The following is a 22,934-nucleotide window of genomic DNA, read 5'->3' as shown; positions in this document are numbered from 1 at the left end:
GAATTTATATATTTCTGTAAAGCTGCTTTGTGACAATGTCTATTGTTAAAAGTGCTATACAAATAAAAATGAACTGAACTGAACCCTTGACCTTCTGACCAGTAACCCAGAGCCATAACCACTGAGCCACCACTGGCTTGATTACTGTTTTGACCATAGTCTGCTTCTCGTTTCCTGATTTAGTCTTGTCTAGTTCATTCCTGTTTGCTCATTGCCTGACCATTTGCCTGCCTCATGTTGCCTTGCCTTGCCTTTTGGTTTTCTGCTATGCTGGTTTTAATAAAAACCAGAAAACCTGAACTTGTGTCCGTCTGCTTCCTGACAGTGTGGCTATGAGTGATGCCTCAACACAGCATTATTATTCCAAACTCGGCATATAAATTCACCATATTCACCGAACGCTTGGCATCCCACAGGGGTACTTCTTAATAGCACATGTAGAAATTCTAAGAAGGGCGCCGTCACCGACTGTGAGGACTGCAGGTCCATGTCATTAAGTTATACAATGTCAAGCTTAAACACAGCTAATGTCACATTTGATTTGTTGTCCCTGCCTCGAGTCACCAGCTGGGTGAAACTACCACATCAACTCAATCAAAAACAAGCAGACACCAGAGGGGGCGCAATTAGGAAAAGAAAAAAAAACAGCGTCCAATGATAACCACTTCTTCGTACCTTGCTGTTTGCTATGTACCACTGGATTTGCATGATCCAGGAGGATGGTACATGAAATTCACATCCAATGAGTGGGTCGTCCTAATAAATATCTCCATGGCTACAGCACACGTGTGTGTAAATTGTGTGCAAAAACTCAATAAATTTAAATTTAAAATATCATTTTATCTTCTGCAGATGACAATTTGAGTGGAGGTATAGCGTGGAATAGTCTCCTGTGCTCCGTCAGTGTTTAGTCCTGCATCAAGATTATTTTTCACCATTATAATTATCTTGCTGGTCCACAATTCAATGATTATTTGAGAAAGAGTATTTTCTCATGATGTGGTGATCTTTACTTCGATTACTGACACATTTGCGAAACCAGACCTGAGGCAATGATTTTGTACGTTGTAAATCATTGTACATATTCCTGTAATATATCCAAACAGGCAGTTATTTCCTATAAATAGCTTTAGCAAACATTCACAAATGGCAAGGAATCACAAGACCATTATGTAAAAGTTTATACAACATACTGTACAGCAAGCAGTCAATTTAAACAAACACACTACAAAACATGCCATCTTAGCAAGCGAAAATATCTTGAATATATTCTAATCTATTTACTATTTCCTATTATAATGTTACAATAATCCAAATATAAGATTATTAAACCTATTTCTATTTCATTTTTCATTCCATTTCTCATTTCAAGCTTTAAATGTTTTTGCTTCTTTCTAGAAATAAATGCTTAAAAGTGAGCAGAATTATCTGCCAGTAGAAAAAGACTATGAGTAAAAATGCCTAGAAATACATTTAATAATCTTATATTCAGTTTATTCTAATCTTATAATAGGAAATATTAGATCAATTTGACGGTGTTCAAGATATTTTCACTGGCTAAGATGCCATGTTTGCAGTGTAAGCCTGCATTCCCTTCTTTATCCTTTTACATGGTGCATTTTAATGAAGAAGGAAAAGTCAGAGGTTCAGCATGTGATTTAACTGCACAGTGTATGTTTATCTTTCAAGACGCTTTGATCATAAAAGTCTTTCCATCCTGCATGCTTAATAACAATATGATGATGTGCACTGAATTTGGGATGAAAGCCCTTCTCTGCATTTGTCCCAACCGAGACAGTGCAGCCAGGGAAGTGTGACAGGAGCCATGTGGCAGGAGGAAACAAGCACTAGAGAGAGCAGACATGACAGGAAGTGTCACTGACACAAAGATTAAAGTTACTGTGTCAACATACCATCCACGTCCCCTCTATAACCTATCTGGAGCAAAGCTCCGTCAATTAAACAGCCTTCTCAAAGCCTTGCTGACATTGACTGGATCCAGAAAATGTGAGTGCAGAACTGTATTAGTTCTTCTTTCCTTTTTCCTTTCTTGCAAATTCCAGCGTAAAGATTCATCAGAGATTGTGTGATTAATTAGCTGTTGCTGGGTGATACAGGGACTCAGACTTAAAAAAAAAAAAAAGATGGTTGACTTTGACTTGCTCTTTGGGGATTCTTTAACTGACTAATTATTCAAATAGAGACTGCAAACATGACAGCAGAGTGGAGCAGCTGCAACAAATGTCACCTTAGCAAGTGAAAATATCTCGAATATTGTCAGATTTATCTAGAATTTCCTATTAAAGGATTAAAATAAACTAAATAAATATGTAATCTTTTAAAACTAATTTCAGGCTTTAAATCTTCTTATTCTGTTGGCAGATAATTTTGCTTCTTTATAGAAATAATTACTTAAAATTTGCAAAATTATTATTAACTTAGAAAAAGTAAAAAGAAATGTGTCTTATATTTATATGAAATACTGGACGAATTTGACTATATTTAAGATATTTTCACCTGATGATAAAGATGACATTTTTTGCATGGAATTCAATCCTAAGCTCCACTTTCCGTCTGGTTGGAGTTTTACATGCGCACTGCAGGTGAAGTTTCACTGTCAGTTGCCCCTAGTGTGTGTGTGAGATGCCCTGTGTCCTAATTAGGAATTTTTCCTGCCTTCCTAGGTGATTACTGAAAAGGAAAGAATGAATCAATCAGTGATGAAACTCCAAAATAACCCTGTGTTTAGAGTCAGGAACCTTTTTATTAACAGGAATGGGGCCAAACACCATCCATGTTTGACCACCAGGAGGAGCCCAAGTGTTAATAATTGGCTAAATGTGTATGAATCCATGTGTGCCGGGGGAAAAAAAAAAAAAAAAAAGAAAAAAAAATGCTAGTAGATGAGTGAAAACAGTTCCAGATTTTCAGGCAATTTAGGCATTTGATTTCAAGAGCAGTGCAGTTCAGGCGAGGACGACCTGAGACAGGAGCACAACCCACCATCTCCGTAAAGCCTGTTAGAGATGTCAGGCTGCACTGGGGTCACGAGTCAGTGACTTTTGTCGTGACCCCTCCCTGCACCTGTGCCAGCTGATGGAGGGGGGAGGCGGGGTATTAGGGGGGCACAATGATGGCAAGTACGTGGCAATTTCACCTTGTGGGTGCATTCGGCTTGTACTCATGAGTGCTTCATTTTCATTTTGACCACTTAGGATAAGATTAAAGTGGTGGAAAAAGCACAAATTATGCAGTCAAAGTACAAATTACACAAAGCAACAGCAAGTTTAGTGTGTGTGTGTGTGTGTGTGTGTGTGTTATATCCTGGTGGAGACTAAATGTGCCCACAAAGATAAGGCTATCTGAGAGTTTTGACCTTGTGGAGGCTCTATCTGTCTGTCTATCTATCTATCTATCTATCTATCTATCTTTAATAAATAAATAAATAAATAAAAGAGCCAGAAGGTTTCTTTTTGTTTGCTGCAGTTAAGGTTGGGGATTAGGTTTAAGTGTAGGCATAGCATTAATTAGCTACATTCATCATTATGTCAGTGGAAGGATAGCAAGACAAATGTGTGTGTGTGTGTGTGTGTGTGTGTGTGAGACTGAGTGGAGGACCCATTACTACAGCTGTCCTTTCCATAAAGCCCAAAAACAGGATGCGTGACACCCTGCTGTCTTCCTCAGCCACAGGTGTCACTGTGACATGAGCACACACGGAGAGGGCTGTTTGTGTACGAGCTCCAGTTAATGATGATGGATCTCCAGCCCCTTAAAGTTATTACTAATTTCCCTGTTGAGAGATAAATAAGACGCACCACAAACATTCAGCACTATGTAATCAGACAGAATCAATCAGCCATTCAGCAGAAATGCTTCCTCTCATTATGCACTGACTCGACTTATCTGTCTGCACAAACAGGATGCACGCTAATGAAAGCCTGAATGTGGTTTATGCTAGAATTCATCTGCTGACAAAAGGACCTGCCGTTTATCTTATCAGACTAGGCGTTCTCCATGCTAATCTGCGTTTCAAGAAGTTCTCAAAGCAAGCCTCAGGAACCCTGAGTAAGTTCCGGTTTTTCTCATCCACCTCAAAATGATGATCTGGTATCTGGAAAAGCAAGAATTCAGTTCAATTCTATTTTATTTGGATTGCACCTTTAACAGTGGACACTGTCACAAAACAGCTTTAGAGAAATATATCAATTCCAGATATAAATTTTACATATAAATTTATCCCTAATGAGAAAGCCAGAGGTGACGGTGGCAAAGAAAAACTCCCTGAGACACTTTGCTTTTAAATCATTTTAATTGTAAATTTTAAATGACATTTATATTATGGTGAGTCACTTTGGTGTATTTTAAACTGCAGAATATGACATCTTAGTGAAAATATCACGAATATAGTCAAATATTATTAATATGATTTTCAATATAGTCTTGAAACTTGATTATTAATATAGTCAAGTATTATTACTACTATTAATAAATAACCCTATTTCTAGACTTTTTTTCCTCATTTCACATTTTCTTATTCTACTAGCACATCATTTTGCTTCTTTCTAGAGATAAATGTTTAATATAAGATTAATTCACGCTTGAAATTTGTTTTTAAATGTCTACAAATAGGTTTATTGTTTATTGAATATTTGGTTTATTGTAATCTTATATTTGACTATATTCAAGATATTTTCATTATATAGCTTCACACTATGTGTATATATCAGCCATAACATTAAATCCACTGACAGGAGAAGTGAATAACATTGATTATCTCGTTACAATGGTGGGATATATAAGGGCAGCAAGTGAAGAGTCAGTTCTCAAAGTTGATGTGTTGGAAGCAGGAAAAATGGGCAAGTGTAAGGATCTGAGAGACTTTGACACGGGCCAAACTGTAATGGCTAGACTACTGGGTCTCCAAAACTGCAGGGCTTGTGGAGTGTTCCCGGTATGCAGTGGTTAGTACCTATCAAAAGTGGTCCAAGGAAGGACAACCGGTGAACCAGCGACAGGGTCATGGGCATCCAAGACTCAGTGATGTGCGTGGGGAGAGAAGGCTAGTCCGTCTGGTCCGATCCCACAGAAGAGCTACTGTAGCACCAATTGCTGAAAAGTTAATGCTGGCTCTGATAGAAAGGAGCATACGCTTGCTGCGCATGGGGCTGTGTAGCCACAGACTGGTCAGAGAGCCCATGCTGACTCCTGTGCACCTCTGAAAGCGTCTACAATGGGCACGTAAGCAGAGCATCAGAACTGGACCATGGAGCAATGGAAGAAAGTGGCCTAGTCTGATGAATCAATTTCCCCAGATCTCAGTCTGATCAAGCATCTGTGGGATGTGCTGGACAAACAAGTCCAAATCCATGGAGGCCCCACTTATGGATCTGCTGCTAACGACTTGGTGCCAGATACCACAGCACACCTTCAGAGGTCTTGTGGAGTCCATGCCTTAACAGGTCAGAGCTGTTTTGGTGGCACAAGGAGGATCTACACAATATTCGGCAGGTGGTTTTAATGTTATGGCACATTATATACATATAATATACACTCCATGTCACATTCCCACACTCACTTGCCATCATATACAGTATATCTACAGCATATATATCTACAGTACACATATAAATCTACAGTATGTACATAAATTATAGAACAGAATCTCCTCCTGAGATTATTTGATCAGTAGAAGGAAGCAGACGCATAAGAAAGATCTCACTGTACATCACTCAGTTGTGTTTTTATTCTGTATGTAAAGGTGTGGAAGTGAAAATGTGAAAAAGTTATTGTATGAGTGCAGTGTGAGTTCTGAGGCTGTACTGAAATCAAGTGTATAACAGAGAGGTGTGAATGTTCTTGTCTCGTTTTTATTCATATTAATATTGCACAAAGTTGACAGCATATGAATGCCCTTGATAAAAAAAAAAAAAAAGCATGAAAAAAGCATCAGCAGATTCATGTTCACTCATATTTCCTTTTACACATCACCTCATCTGATGCTCAGTAATGACCTTCTTTCTTTCTGAGTTTATGCTGATGCGTTTCTGAATTTGTTGTTGCATTTTTTTTAATTTGCTGTTGTGTTTTTGGTTTGTTAATGTGTTTTGCATTTATGGGCCACTGTACCACAAGCTTTGAACAGCAAAACTAGGAATGCACTCCTTGATTATTTATATTCTGATTCCATAGAGCTTTTACTATTACTCATTTTCAGTTTCACTCAAATTAAAAAGAAACTGGGAAAACAACCTTCGGGTTCCAGTCATTTTCTTGGCTGAATCGTTTCTGTTTTATGGTATGTGTTTGGCAAAGTCTTTTCACACACTCACTTTGCTTCATGACCCATTTTTTTGTAGAACAAGTGGCCATCATAAAAAAGCAGGAAGATCGATAAAAACCTGAAATCATGTCAAACAAATTAAAATCTCATTAACGCTATTCCATGTTGATGAAAATCTGCAAGCATGACAATGAAATCGCAACTCATTTAGCCCTGGATGTTGAATTTGGTGCCATGCTGAAGAATGTATAATGTTTTGGAAAGGATTGGTGGGTTTGCCTTGTCTGACTCTGGCTCGGTAACAGGAATCTTTGTGCTCATTTTGTTCAGAGATCTGGGGGGTAGCCAACTTAAACAGCGCAAACTTTGAACAACAAACCAAACGTGCCTGCTACTATGGTGGTCTCGTCACGCAGATCCATGCTGAGACCTCTTGCTCTTTAACAACAGCAATTTTTTTAAAACTCTTTGAAGCAAGACTGGGGAACAACCTCGAATCGTGCTTCTCGTTGTGAAACTGAGCTCCCACCCAGAACTGAAACTTTACGGAGGCCCAGTAGAACGGTAGAGGAGATTTAATGGCTGTTGTGTAAACCTACGTCTGGGTGGTGCAGGGTGTTTCAGTTTTCAGAAAGCCAAACAAACTTTATCAGTTTTCTGGAAGCAGGCCACTGTTTTTGAAAGAAGAATTATTGCCTGCAGCCAGACGCCAAACTACAGTGTAGTAAAGTAGGTGAACAGGAAGAGCCAGAGTTTTCAGTGGTGTTAAGTGTGGCAACATGTTGCAGACTATGATGTGATCTGTGATTAGCACTGCTAGCATACTGCATAGCAGGGTTGTGTGTTCAGACAGGGTTGGAAGCATTGGCAGCACATGGCTCTGCGCATGACACGGCCTTGTATCGGGTTTGAGAAACGTCACTCTTCAATATCCCTCTGCTTGTAAAACCAAGATGTCCAATACCTTCTCTTTCGAATACTGATGCCCATGTACTTTGTATTAATAAAATTTCCTGAGTAGCCCAGGGCCTCAGGCTGAGGTGGTATGAGACAGGTACGTTGATGTCACATTTTGTATTCTAATAAAGTTCATTTAAGCATTTATGAAACAGCCACAGCTCAGTCCAAGCCTCAAGGCTAGTGTATGATCAGCAGGGAACCGCATCCATGGCAACAACTCCATTCTGCTTCATTATCATATTATTTCCAGATGTGCAGGCAGTGGTGTTTAGCAGCAGCATGGTCAGAACTGTACACATCGATGTTTTGCTAAGGCTGTTTGTAAGAGCTCTTGTGCAGGTGTGTGTAGCTTACGTTATTTGCAGTTCAATCTAGACAGAAACCCTGACAAACACATCTGAAGTGATTTTTTCCTGAGCCCATGTCATAGATTATCGAGCCGGGACTCCCTTTTGGTCAGGCTTTCATTTTGTCCACATAATTACAAATATGGAGAGGCAGCACAGTAAAAGCATGACCAAAAAAAGAAATGTCCCCAAACCTTCTCCACTGTTTGATTGTTGGCGTGACTATGGTGTATTTATTCTGCTAAACAACACACCAGTTCTTCTCTCTGCTCTCACTACACATTCCCACATACCAACAACCACCCAGGCTCTTCTGCACCCTGTTATCAGAAAATATTGTTTTACTGTGTTGCATAAAAAGCAGAAACGTCGTGCAGTAGGCGTTCGGAAGTCAAGACAATGTACAGAATGTGTGGAATGTTCTTCACATTCAGGGTTGGTGTGGTTTTGTAGCTTCCAGAGACAGAACTAACAAGCTGTTAGTCATGAAGTGAAGTGGGACAGCTCTGATGTGATCTCTGCACCACAAACAAAAATAACACCTTATCACGTGAAATTATCTTAAATACTGTCAAATATATCTACTATTTCCTAAGATTACATACCAAATATAAGATTATTAACCCTATTTCTAGACTTTTTTTTTCAATTTTTTTTTTTTACTAATTTTAAGTTTGAAATGCCAATAGAACAAGACTAAAAAATGTCTAAAAATGGGTTTAATAATAATATTTGGTTTGTTGTAATCTCATCAAAGGAAACACTAGATACATTTGGTTATATTTGCAATAATTCCACTTGATAAGCAGTTTTTTTTTTTTTTGCAGTTTGTTTTTTTTGCAGCATTAACCATTTAACATTAAATGTGAATTCTTTTTTTTTTTTTTCCTTTTTTTTCTTTTGTAATGGTTTTGTTTTGAAGCAAAATTATTATGATCTGTGATAATAAAAGGCAATTAAAATGAAACTGGAAAAAAAAAAAAATCTGTGTTTGGTGCATGTTCCAAGCTACTGCATGCTTCTTGGACACACACACACACACACACACACACACACACTATCTTAAAATATATACATAATTTTTTCTTTTCATGAATCATGCGGGCAAAGCCGAATGGATCTGTGTTTGTTTGTGGGCTTTATTATGCTTTATTATCTTAGCAGAACAATGCCAGTGCTGTGGGTGTATTTTGTCCTGGACAGCACATTATAAAAAGACACACGTTTATATCTAAGAATTGCCATGGACCCTCCGCATAACATCTGACTGAACTAAACAGTCGTTTATACTATTGGAATTAATTAAAGAGTATAAAAAAATTAAGAAAGTTAGCAACACAACCCCATAAATTAAGACAAATAAAACTAATCATTCAATTATGACAAAAGAATGGTGGTGTATAAACGGAGGACGGGTCGGTCTGTCTGCGCAGAGTCGTAAGCCGTGAACAAGCACTCGCTTATTATTATTATTATTATTATTATTATTATTATTAAATATTTTTATTGGCATAAAAGTGAGCCAAAATAACTTCCACTTCTGTTTTTCAGCCTTTACCCTGATGGCTCATTTCTGCTCCCTGCTGTCTGTGCTCTTTATGGAGTTTTGTGGGCGTCACTATATGCAAATGAGCTGTGTCAGGAATGCACTTTGCACTTTGCACTTTGCGGGTGATCAGCATACACACGGAGGCAGGAAGAAAATCAGCGTTTCTGAAACGTTTGTAAATCTGGCGGAAAACGTTTACTTCGCTTTGGCTTGTGCAAACATTTACACACCAGTTTACAGAAAGATTGAGATGAGGCCGATTGTGTTTAGTTGCTTTTTTTAATCATAATGAGTGATTGACCACAAGCATCTACAGTTTTCATCTGATGCATTTAATAATAACATGCTTTAATATTGTGTCATTTTGTGAAGATGTAACTGCGGATTAAGGAGCAATATTGGGAGAAATGGAGCCAAAATGCAGAGTGATATTCATGTTAGTTTATTATAATTGACTCAATAGTGACTACATAAATCTCTGAGAAACAATACTGTAATTCTGCAATGATGTCTATTCCTGTAAAATCTCTGACATACAATACAATATATACACATATATTTCATATATACATTTATACCGGTGTAAACACACTAGCAATGACCGTAGCTTTACGATTACTGTTTAATCGTTTAAAGGTTAGATAACTAGACATAAATATATTCTTTCCTCTGCTTACGTAAATGGATTTTAAATGATACAATTTTCTCTGTCAATACACATACAGTACTTTGTTTTTCAAAAAAATATATATATATTCTTTTTGTAGTAAAAATTCATTGGCTCTAGACCAAAGAGATGAGAACAGGAATATATAAGCTTAAGGTAAAACTTCATGCAAGCAGGAACACCATTTCCCTGCCTGTTAAACTTCAGCAGTGTCCTGGTGCTAGAAGTGCTTGTCTTTTTAATCTGTTCGATTGGGTTCGTATATGTACGTTTTCTAAATTTCATACACAGGTCTTTAATGCACGAAGAGTTCTGGATGAAGAGGAAGAAGCCTGATGCTCTGGTTAACATTCCTGTACATGCAGGTGAGTCTAGTCAAGAAATATACAATATATTTTATTTGTTATACGTTACATAATTCTTTTTTCATGACTTTACCTTTTACTGCCTCTATTTAGGCCAATGATGTTAAACTGACCAATATTTGCTCTTAAAATATTTCACTATAATCAATGAGACTTTGGTCAGAGTTGAATAATTATTAACTGAGGTGGAATGCTGGGTTTCCTGCAGCATTTCATTTGCAGTGGGATTTGATTTTTATTACTATAACTCATTAAAAAGGACAATCAATGTGAATAATCACATGAGAGACACTGGCCAACATTTATCACTGTAGCTCTCAGTGTATCAAAATACCCGTTTCTTGTCACAAAAGAGTCACAAAATGAAAGGAAATAGCTTGAAGGAGTTTTTTCTACTCCACCTTCGATGACTGTTGAGAAAAACAGACAGGATGTAGCTACTTGTTCCTGATATTCAGGCTACACCTCTATAATTCCACCACAGGTTTTGATTTAAAGAATTAATGATTCAGTTTCAGCTGCAGAAAGTAATAGGTCTAAGCTGAGGAGCAGTGCACACAGACACACACACTCACACACACACACACACACACACACACACACACACACACACACACAGATACCAAGCTGTCTGAGATATCTCTGGGTGTTCACTACACAGCCTAATCCCATGTAATGTTCACTGGCTTGTATTAATCTAAGGCATTTATAATAAACTGTGTTTTCTAGTATCATAACATTACGAGTTGCTTATCATTAATGGAGAGTGGCACGAAAACACTCCAAAATCCAAGCATTGTGGGTAACATTAGAAGCCTCAATCAAGATGTAGCTTTCAGCTAAATGAGTTCAAGTTGGTCACAGTGCATAAAAAAGCCTCTGTAATATCGGTTTTCTTCTCCACTCTTGGCCAACAGACACAATAAAGCAGAACTGGTTAAAAAGTTACATGTCATTGCGCAGTTTCACAGTTTAACAGAGGTCTGTGGTTTGTGCAGCAAGTGTCAATAAAGAGCAGGAAAGCTCCGATCACCAGATGCTCACGTGATCACCTGCTGTATGACAGAGTGTTCATGAGAACACGACTGCTTGCCACAGTGCAGCCTCTTCAACAGTCGCTGGAGCTTGTGGGCAAAGTTTTTGTTCATCTTCCGGTACATGAGTGGCATGGCGAAGCTGCTAGAGAAGGCGAGTAGCTGCGAAAAGCCTCTCAGAAAGGCGTAGGTGCCAGCAGTTTGCATGGAGGGCACATCAACCACCGTCAGCAGCAGCAGTGTGGTGTAGTAAGGTGTCCAGAGGATGAACTGCACACCCACACATGCCAGGAGCAGCCTGTGGATGGAAGGATCCATCCTTCCCGAGTCCTGGTCCAAGGGCGTGGCCTCCTTGCGGATGCGCAGGATGAGGCAGAGGGCGTACAGCACGGCGGCGGCTGGCACGGCGTACCCGATGAGGGTCATGATGGCGTCGGCTGCCTCTTTGTTCTGCATCTTGGAGCACTCGAGGATCTTAGCTGACACATGGTTGCACACATAGAAGAGGAGCGAAGAGAAGCTAGTAAGGACGGCGCCGCCCCAGATGAAGCCGCACACGTGTTTGGTGTTGTAAACACTAGACATGTAGGTGCGTGGCAGTGCCCGCTCAATGTAGTAGTCTAGGCTGAGCAATGCTGTTGAGTACATGATAACCAGGGAAGAGATGTTGAACAGGATGAGGAGGGTGATGTACACCTCATCATTGTGCTCCCATGCAGGCCAGCGCGTGAAATCCGGGCCCAGGAGCTCGACCGGAGCCACCAGGTTCAACACGAGCCCAGCGATAGCCATGTTCACAAAGTAGACATCCGGCATTGTCATGGACATCTTGTTGGAGAGGTTCACTGCTACCAACAGGGCGTTGTAGCACAGCCCCACAGGGAAGCACACAATGAGGTAAAAGAAGGAGAAGATGGACAGAGCAAGGCCCAAGTCCCAGCAAACAGCCAGTTCTGTGCTGCCTTCTGTCTCATTATAAACCATGCAGCTCCACATCGCGAGGACACCTCTGCGTTCCACTCCGGCTCACGGGATCAACTGCAGGACAAATCACAAACAATGTCATCAAATCAACTTTTATCTTTTCTAACAAATTTCTTACAGTGGCAGAATATAATTCTTACGCTAGATGTGAAAACTTCACTGCCAATACGAGCCAGATGTTTCCTGATCCAGGGCTACGGAACCCCTTATCTCAGATACTTTCATTTACTCTTTGAAAGTGCCAAACGGAGAGAAAATAGCAAGTGAAACTGCACACATGAGCAGTATAGACATGGTGTGGCCATTGTATCAACACTAACACCACTAAATCCATCTCAAACCCAACATAATGTGGTTCACCAGACAGCAGTTTCAGCAGTGAGCCATTCAGTATGCAGAGGAAGAGGAAACATATATAACATATATCATGATATGTTTACTTCCATAAAAATGACATTGGCAGCAGTGTTCACATTGCTGACATCTCTTGGCTGTATCAGCTTTAATTGTGTTGTTCTAGGCTCCCTGGGTAAAGAATGGCACGCTTCAGGCTTGTACTCTCTCCCTCTCTCTCTCTCTCTCTCTCTCGCTCTGTCTCTCTCTGTCTCTCTCTGCATAACCAGGCAGAAGGTTAGGGGGATTTATGGGGTGAAATATGATGCATCACAGTGGGAGTCGTGAGTGGGACTGAAAGGTTAGCGTTCATGAAAAGGTCACGGAACTGGCCTGGCCACATACTTACTAGGCTACTGCTTCACCTCTGAAACAACCTGCAAAATATCTATCACAGTGGTAGCTCAGTGCTAAAGGCTTCTGATGAGAAGGTTGAGAGCTCAGTTCTCAGCACAGCCAAACCACCATCAGTCCTCGACTCTCAACTCTCAACTGCTTTGAATATAAAAGCATCTGGAATATGATTAAGTTCATGTCCCTGTGTCCCTGAATATTTTTTGGAAGTATATCAGTATTTGCTTGATTTGTAATGCATGTGAGCTGTTTTTTTAAAATGAAACAATGCATTACCCAAAAGCATACATCCATTAGGGCTGGGCGATATTTCCCAACTAAAATATCATGATAATCGATAATATCGCCCACAGAATCCGTGGCTCTCAGACCTAGCTTCGTAGCCAAGTGGCATAACTCCACCCTTGGATAACGCTTAGAATTTTCCAGGTCACGATCCAGTCTTCTAAATATCCGCGGTAAATAACAGTAACAGGAAATATATCACAGGTTAATATTACTCTGTCCTGTTAAGATAATTATATGTGAAGTGGCTGCAAGGTGATCAGAACACAGCAGCTTTTATAAAAGCACTACACCCAGAGTTTTTTTTTGTTTTTGTGATTACAGTGGGCATGTCACGTTGCTATTTTTTTTTCTTTTTTTTTTTTTAACATCAACACAAATTATTGGGCGATTATTGGGTCACTTGTCAATCATCTATGAGATCTGATTTCATCTCCCTCTCACCACAGCCTAATGTCCACCCTGCATTTCTGTTCGTCTTTTTCTGCAGATTTGAAAAAGGGGGTCGGGTCCCATATCCCATATACATATAAAAAAAAAACACAGATAGCTTCAAAGTAATTGTGATTGGTGAAGTAAAGTCCGTCTCCCCCGAATCCTGAGAAGTGTGGCGAGTATCTGAAAGGTGATAATTTGAAAAAGAGGCGATTGGTACAAACACTCAGGCCAGTGGTGTTGGTGTGTCCTCCTGATTTCCCTGTGTTGGACGAGTGGAGACGGCAGGGTCACGGAGAGGTCACATCGCCAAACACCACGAGACTGCATTCGACTTGGAAGTGAAAAGCTGAAACTATGTCATTTTTGACCTCAGTGTGTTCGAGCTAGAAAGTGGGGGAACAAACACAGACACCTCCATGTTTGTCATTCTTAGCGAGAAGCTAGCCAGCCAGCTGTGATGAGTGATGTATATTTACTTCCTCAAAACAGTGTACTGTAGAGTCAGCGTTATAGATTTAACAAGCGAATATGTCTGTGTGTTGATTGATCCAAAGCTAATACTTTTTTTATTTAAAGCTAATGAAGTGCTGCTTTGTGAGCAGTCATGTTAATTTGATGTCACTTGCTGAACTTAGGGTTGAGGAGACCGTCCCGAGTTACCAAGCAGGAGCTCTGAGATGAAGGAGTGTCTTTTTTGGTTTTTCCTAATCGGAGGTCAGAAAATGCGAGTTACAAACTTTAGCTGAATGCAGCAATAACTGTGGTGCTGTAGTTATGACCTAAACTAATTTGTTAAAACTAATGTGTGTTATTAAAGGGTACGTAATAGAGCAGCAAATACACCTTATTTTGTCATAAATTTGGGCGGAGAGAAAGATTCAGCCTGTAGCGAGAGCACAAGGTGTGATTTTTGTATGAATGTGTTTACTGTTTACAAAATGCAATTTTGGGTGTTCATACCCTTTAAACAAAGAAATATGCTTTGTTAAAACATGTATTATCTGCAAATGTACTGTATGTAAGTGAGCATTTGTTATCCTGGGCTGTTTATGGCACCAGAATGGACACACAGTAGAAAAAAAGAAAACTTTCTTCTTTTGTATTGCATAACTCGACCACAGAGAAGCTCTGAGAAGTTCTGGCCTCATGACAAACACCACCGCACAGCTAATACACCGCCTCCGCCTGCCCCTAGGCTATAATCCTCTCGCTCCTCACACCCCGAAGTGTGCATACACAGCCACTGAGCCAAAAACTTTTTTAAGACTGATCTCACATGGTGGTCTAACTGAGATAGATCCTCTGTCTGTCTGTTTGTAATAAACAACCCTCAGTGACTCTGTATTCTTGTGACGCTGTTCTTGGTAACCTGCTGCCAGTTGTGCTGTTTCTGGAATCCTGATCCTGATGAAGACTGAGAAGAGGAGAGGACAGGAGAGGAGAGGAGAAGGGAGGGGAGGAGAAGGGAGAGGAGGAGAGGAGAGGTAAGGAGAAGAAGGGAGGAGAGGGGAGGAGAGGGAAGGAGGAGAGGAGAGGGGGAGAGGAGGAGAGGAGAGAAGAGGGAAGGAGGAGAGGAGAAGAGAGAGGAGGAGAGGAGAGGGTAGGAGGAGAAGGGAGGAGAGGAGAGGAGAGGAGAGGAGAGGAGAGGAGAGGAGAGGAGAGGAGAGGAGAGGAGAGGAGAAGGGAGAGGAGGAGAGGAGAGGTAAGGAGAAGAAGGGAGGAGAGGAGAGGAGAGGGAAGGAGGAGAGGAGAAGAGAGGGGAGGAGAGGAGAGGGTAGAAGGAGAAGGGAGGAGAGGAGAGGAGAAGGGAGCAGAGGAGAAGGGAGGGGAGGAGAGGAGAGGAGGAGAGGTGAGGGGAGGAGAAGGGAGGGGAGCAGAGGAGGAGAGGAGGAGAAGAGGAGAGGAGAAGAGAGGAGAGGTGAGGGGAGGAGAGAAGGAGAGGAGGAGAGGAGGAGAAGAGGAGAGGAGAAGAGAGGAGAGGTGAGGGGAGGAGAGGAGAAGGGAGGGGAGGTGAGGGGAGGAGAGAAGGAGAGGAGGAGAGGAGAAGAGAGGAGAGGAAAGGACAGGAGAGGGGAGGAGTGGGGGAAGACGAGTGTAGGATTACCTCAGGAAAGGTCTAACCCTCCTGCCTCAGACCAGAGCACAGGTGTAAACACTGACTCTTGTTTACATATGAATGGGGAAGTCTGAGCAGGGAATGATGTTGATTTCATCCTCCGTGCATTCGAGGTATAAAGTGGTAAGAGGTGCTGCTGTATTTAGTGTCTATGCTGCGAGCAGCCATGTTTGTTTGACGTCACTCCCTGAACTCAGAGGGACTTGTAGTCGAGAAGACCTGAGCTCATGAGTAGGAATTTCGAGTTGATGGGGTGTTTTCTTTGGTTTTTCCTATCAACATGGCTGCGGAAATCAGTAGACAGTGTAAAGTCCCCCTTCTCTACTTTTAAATTAATTTATAGCAGTATTGGCTTTAGAGCAGTTAATATACAGACACTGTATTTGGTTGAATTTATAACATTGACCATGCTACTCGCTGTCTTGAGAAGGTTAGAGTTATCGCTAATGCTAGCCGGCTTATTGCTAAGCTACTGGCTAATGTCCACTATTGTTGCTGTGCTGCAATTTCAGTCCAAATTGTTGCATGAATGTTTGAAGGTCACTACAGTAGAACAGAACCAGCAGCCACTCACGCCTGTAACTGTAAAAGTGCAGGTAAAGTAGCTTTTTATGAGATTTACGTGCTCCATGTTTTTTTTTTTCACTTTGCATGTCGAATGTGCCGAGGTGGGAAATGATATTATTACAACTTGCTAATTAACACGTACAAGGCACCACAAACGCAGCATTCATTTTAACGCTACACTACACACTACAGATATAACTTTCTATATCACATGTGAACCAGCCCCTCTTGTTTCCTGCTTCACTGCATCTTTTCTGGCCGATTTCTTAAGAGTTACAAACACTTCACTTTGAGAAGCATTCCAGAGCCACTGGCTCACATGAGGGAGCACGATTAAAGAGCCAGATTCCAGAGTACAACTGCGGTAAGCGCTGCCCTGCGTCATTAGCTGCACCCCCTGATGGGGGAAACTCATCTTGGCACGCTCCTACAGAGAACGTCTACAGAGCTGAGGGAGTGACGCTGAGTGAGTATGATGGGAGGTGAATGATAAGGCCGCTCCACGCCTCTCAGATCCCCACTGGAATGTACAGCGAGGTCACATGATTGCCTTCGAGTGGCTTTGCGTGTGCAGAGTAAACAGAGAACTATCAAGCAGTACAATATATGCAACAGAGTTAGGAAACTCTTCAAAATGTGAACCCTGAGCTCATGGATAAACGATAATGAAGAAGAGCGGTTACACTGTCTGAACATTACAATTAGTCTACGGCTAAAAGCGATCATCTTAACTTGGAGAGAGAGTGTCCAATGTGATGCTCGCTCTACCATTTAACAATGATCTTTGTGCGTGGCCTACGCCTTTTAAATTGAGGCTTCTGAGTGCATTCACGATCACAGCTATGAATGAAATAAACAAGTAGAACAATAATCCCTAGGTCTGCTAGGCTTAATTTCCTCATTGCTTCCAATGCAAAGAAGATAAAGAAGATGAAGGAAGTTCTGACGTACATACATATTTTCATCTTATGTCCTTCTGGACTCAATCTGTTTTGTATAAGACTTTCAGTCAGACATTTTGGGTTATTTTTTTCCGTCTTGTTTTCTTCTCTGATTCACGGTTATTCTAGCTAACTTAGGTAACCAGCTTGCTAGTTGCATAATTAAAGCATAAGCTTTAGTTTTCATTCTGTAGCAATGCATTTTAACCATTACGAGAGTAAACATTAGCAGTACAGCTGCATGAGGCAAAAAAAAATAAAAAATACAAAAAGGTAATATCGTAATTTAACATTAAGCTTTAATGTTTCCGGTTATTTCTGATAATAATTTACCCACAGTAATTTTTTTTTCCACTAAAATTAATCTCATTTCTACATCTTCACATGGAAAATCCATTTCCAGCTCGTCTGCATGGAGAAATATTTCTCAGAGCAATAGCTTTTAATTCACTTCATATGTTCACTACATCGTGTGTAACACAGTGATGTTGTAGACCCTGTACAGCGCACTACTGTCCAATAAAACACCATTTCACATTCAGCCAGGAAGTGCAGAACAGGAAGTGCCTGCTGGAAACTAACTACTTACTGACACAGTTAGGACACACACTTTTGTAATATAACATGGAAATTCATTTTGGCTGAGCTGGCTGTTACAAATCGAATGGAAGTATCACACAACAGGAACTTCGACCTAAAACAAAACTGATAAAATAGCAATCACACATTTTTGTTTCAGAAATGAGGTCACGATTCTTTGACCAGTTTTATAAAGAACAATATGTACATTTATTAATTCTTACATTACTGTAGCGAACTGTAGTAGCTACTTTTTCCCGGTAGATGTCTGTGAATGACGGCTCATCTGACTTTCGAACATTTACTATAAATCTGTAAACATATTAGAGTGTCAAGAGAGTCGTGTGTCCTCGTATTATTAAACAGAAACCAGCAACAGGTGAAATAATGAGACATCGCAATGTGTTCTTCTGCTGGTAGCATCCCATAAACAACCTGTGGCTGAAAATTGGTCTTGATACACGCACCAGTACATGATATTCAGTCCATAATGTTCAGTCCATAATGTTAAGTCCATAATGTTCAGTCCATAATGTTCAGTACATAATGTTCAGTCCATAATCTTAAGTCCATAATGTTCAGTCCATAATCTTAAGTCCATAATCTTAAATCCATAATGTTCAGTCCATAATCTTAAGTCCATAATGTTCAGTCCATAATGTTCAGTCCATAATCTTAAGTCCATAATGTTCAGTCCATAATGTTCAGTCCATAATCTTAAGTCCATAATGTTCAGTACATAATGTTCAGTCCATAATGTTCAGTCCATAATGTTCAGTACATAATGTTCAGTACATAATGTTCAGTCCATAATCTTAAGTCCATAATGTTCAGTCCATAATGTTCAGTCCATAATCTTAAGTCCATAATGTTCAGTACATAATGTTCAGTCCATAATGTTCAGTCCATAATCTTAAGTCCATAATGTTCAGTCCATAATGTTCAGTCCATAATGTTCAGTCCATAATGTTCAGTACATAATGTTCAGTCCATAATCTTAAGTCCATAATAAACGTTTCTTTAGGACAGATTTGTTTATTTTCACTACAAGCAGGCTTTAGGCTCCTTTAAATTTCACACAGCTATCTGATGACGTTTCTCCGCTTTACCTCCTAGACTCGCAGTGCTTCAGGTGTACAGCATGAGGCCATATGGTACAACACCTGTGCTCGGATCAGAGAATAGGGAGGAACAGAGGTGCTCTGCTATTTGTAATAGTTTCCCGAGTGCAAATGTGACAGAATCTAAACTATTTTCGAATAAAATTGCTTTGAGAGAACAATTTTAGTTTTCATTTTTTCCCCGCAGCTCTACCTTTCACAGCTCTACCTTTCACAGCTCTACCTTTCACAGCTCTACCTTTCACAGCTCTACCCAGTAAACTACGTTACTACTAGCCTGATAATAACAAATTGATTGATTGATAACAAATTGATTAATTAAGACTTTATCCTCAATTTGTTCACGGCAAAAAATAACTTTTTTTTTTTGCTTTACAGATCTAGTCTTCTGGACGTCTATGACTCACGAGCACATCCCTTTACGAACAACACACGGCAGTAGCTGAGTCAGAAATGAGTTGGATGTGAGCGAAAATTGTCGGGGTGTTCATCTAGTCACAGGTCTAAACCATGCAAACAGTCCGCACATCTTTATTAGATTTAAAATTCTGATTTCATCACAGAGATGATGTGAAGACGGCGGACTGGCAGCTGACAGGACTCTTATCATTTAACACCTCGTTTAAAACTACGACAGGAAATGAAAAGCTGCACCAAACCTCGATGTGCTTTTTAGACTCCTGAAATAAATCGTAGCGTAAACATTTGGATGAAAATTAAAAAATAAAAATGAACAAATTCTTTAATTCAGCATGTAAAGTCTTCATCAAGCAACAAACACAACTAAGAAAAAATACTTTCAGTTATTAATGAACTACAAACATCTGTGTTAATATGTCTGATATACCATAAATAAGATTATTTAAAAAAATAAGATTATTGTTTGTTTGTTTGTTTGTTTGTTCATTTGTTTGTTGGTTTGTCTGTTAATTAGATGCACCATGGATCTCACACACTCCACAACCTACGCTGCTGCTGTCGTCTTGATTGACAGTAATTAACATGTTATAAATCACTCCACTAATGCTGTGTCGCCCAAAGGAAGCTATTAAGATGATATAATCAGTTGAAGCTGTGTTACTGGGCGCATATTTCATTAGCTATGATGCACAGAAACACAGTAACCACCTGCCAGGAGGAAAAGCAGCCCAGGCCCAGATGCACAGATGAAAACAATGTCTGCTCTAAACTACTTAGGGCTTCTTTTAGCTGGAAATGTTTATGTTCAATGGCTCACATGACACTCAACGTCCCCCCTCTCTCTCTCTCTCTCTCTCTCTCTCTCTCTCTCACACACACACACACACACCAGAACTGAACCTCTACTCTACACACATTCTGTTAATGTCTGGTAACTGTTGCAAACTAGGATAAAATGTTGCTGTGTGTGTGTGTGTGTGTGTGTGTGATCACTCTGAAACTTTTACACACACACACACACACACACACACACTCACACACACACACACAGAGAGGATACTCACCAACAGGACTGGTTTGTGCACCTATGGAGGCATGGGGTCCTGCTTTACTTGCACTGACATTTCTCCTGCTCTGACTCCTCACACTGCTCCGGATTACGAAACCGGCTTCTCCAGCTGCGGGTAAAAACGGATCCAGGCGCAGGGATGTCCGAGAAAGCGTGTGTTTGCCGTAAATCACGTCACATATGGTGGTAGTTTCGTTTTTGTTTTGTTTGTTTTTTTCTCTCTCTTAAGTCCAGCACGGAGCTTGTTCTCTAAAATAATAATAATAATAATAAAATAATAATAATAATAATAATAATAAATAGTAACGGGGGGAGGACGCTGGAGACTTTACTACGAGCTCGAGCGCCGTGTAACTCTGCTGTGTGTACACACGTGACCCTCCCCCACCTCTCTCTCTCTCTCTCTCTCTCATTCTCTCTCTCTCTCTCTCTCTCTCTCAGCTCTGAGGCCCGACAGGGATGGCGCACGCTGATTGGACGAGAGGAGCAAAGGAGGCGGGGCGATAAGGATCAAAAACTCTGGAGTGGAAGAAAACACCCTGCTGCTGCTGCTGCTGCTTTCCACTGAGAGTGATGGGAATTCCTCTCTTTTCAGTGAGTCACATTGCTCTCAGTTCAAATCCCCAGGAAGAGTCTTTAACATAATGCCTGCAGTACTGTACATCCAGTGAAACATGCTGTGCTGGAGTGCTGTAAACTCAACACTGAGTACTCTTGCAACTTCTGTAAAGGTGACAAGGAAACCAGCTTTCACTTATTTCTCCACTGCATACATACAAACTTCCTCATTTAATTAACAAGAAACTGAACATTCAATTCAATTCCATTTTATTTGTAGAGCGCTTTTAACCATGGACATTACCACAAAGCAGCTTTACAGAAATATATAAACTCAGGATATATGTTTTAAACTTATAAATGTATGAATATATCTCTAATGAGAAGCCAGAGGCGACGGTGGTGAGAAAAACTCCCTGAGACGACATGAGGAAGGAACCTTGAGAGGAACCAGACTCAAAGGGAACCCATCCTCATCTGGGTGATAGATAGTGCGATTATAAATCATTTCTCTTCTATAACTGTGTACTACATGAACAAATAGTGCAACTGTGTAACCAGGAAATTCATGAGTTTTCACATGAAGTCTGGTTTGTAGAACATTGCTTTACAGCTTAGTGGATTTGACATGTTGATACACGTCAGTGACCCTGGAACTGAAAAAGAAAAAGCACATCTTATACAATTGTTCATTTTAATGGGAAAGTTTCACATTCATTTCATTTCATGGAATGGTTTGACTCCAAACCAAATTTTTTTTTCACTTTAAAAATGATTTCAAGCATTATTGTAATGCTTTACACAAAGGCATTAAAAAGGCGATTAGAGCTTATAACCTTGTAAACATCTATGATATTGTTGCGTAAGTGATTCCCCTTTCCTCTGTGTTTTATTTTATTGTGCTGTACTCTGGCACCTGTTACTATCTCTTTGGGTTTTTTTTCTTACATTGATATGTATTGAATTAATATTTTTCATTGTATTGTTCTTGTATATGGCATTAATTAAAAAAAAAGTCATGAAACAAGAGTCGACTCTTGTTTGGTTCATTCCAGATGGTTCATTGCCAGTTTTTTTCTTTAAATTTATTTCTACACAATCATTTAAAGATGCATTAGGTAAGATTTATGGAAAGATTTATGGAAGGTCTCTAACAGTGGAGAATAAGATTTGAAAGATTTTTTTTTTTTACTGATTGAGCCCACCCATGTACACAAAGCTCCGCCCCACAAAACTCACAGTGGTTCGACTAGAGTTATATAACAGTTAGTTCCCAGTTCACTAATTTGATTGGTCGAGTGGCGTTCCAAGCATGCCTATATTTCCTGTAACCTCCCTGAGACATTCACTGTGTGTATCACTCCGCTCGTCTGTGTTCACTACGTAAAATTCCACGTCCTAGTTTGAAACCATTACTACAGTAGAGTTAGCGACATCATCAAACGATACTTCTCAGTACTCAGAAATATAACTTTTGACTTAAAATATGAAAGCTCGTCAGATGAAGCTGAAGGGAAGGCAGGTTTCTTTTTTTTTATCTATGTAATACACTTGCTCTGAGACAAAGCTTACACTATTATTTTTTATCATTTCTACATAATCTTCCACATTATTTGTTCTAGTAAGAAATGAAAAATATTCGTATACAATTCCCTCATTCTAAGAAGAGGAAGAATGATTCCAGTATGATAGGTAACAAAGGGGATGGTATAATGTATGCTTTAACATAACACCAGCATTTTTTTTTTTTTTGAGATGATGATCCAGGGGTTGTAGTTACATCATAACTCCATTCATGGGACCTATTTTTACTATTCATTCTCAAAATGCCAATCGCTGTCCTTCCCTAATAGCACAAACAGACAAACATATGGTATTTATCTGTACAGTACGCCTATCCTTGC

The 22,934-nt window shown here is 40.0% G+C and overlaps 1 protein-coding gene across 1 annotated transcript; it reads right to left on the bottom strand.

The window, feature by feature from the left end:
• Nucleotides 1-9,565: 9,565 nt before the first annotated feature.
• gpr146 (G protein-coupled receptor 146) lies at nucleotides 9,566-20,608 on the bottom strand. Its single transcript, XM_026929981.3, has 2 exons — nucleotides 20,468-20,608; nucleotides 9,566-12,243 (listed from the first exon to the last, which is right to left on the bottom strand). The coding sequence occupies exon 2, from the start codon at nucleotides 12,199-12,201 to the stop codon at nucleotides 11,212-11,214; it is 990 nt and encodes a 329-aa protein (XP_026785782.1). The 5' UTR covers nucleotides 12,202-12,243; nucleotides 20,468-20,608; the 3' UTR covers nucleotides 9,566-11,211.
• Nucleotides 20,609-22,934: the final 2,326 nt, after the last annotated feature.

The sequence above is a fragment of the Pangasianodon hypophthalmus genome, chromosome 23 (assembly GCF_027358585.1).
Source record: "Pangasianodon hypophthalmus isolate fPanHyp1 chromosome 23, fPanHyp1.pri, whole genome shotgun sequence".
Classification (NCBI taxonomy): Eukaryota; Metazoa; Chordata; class Actinopteri; order Siluriformes; family Pangasiidae; genus Pangasianodon; species Pangasianodon hypophthalmus.
The sequence above is the reverse complement of the archived record's forward strand: the minus strand, read 5'-3'. Positions and strand labels throughout refer to the sequence as shown.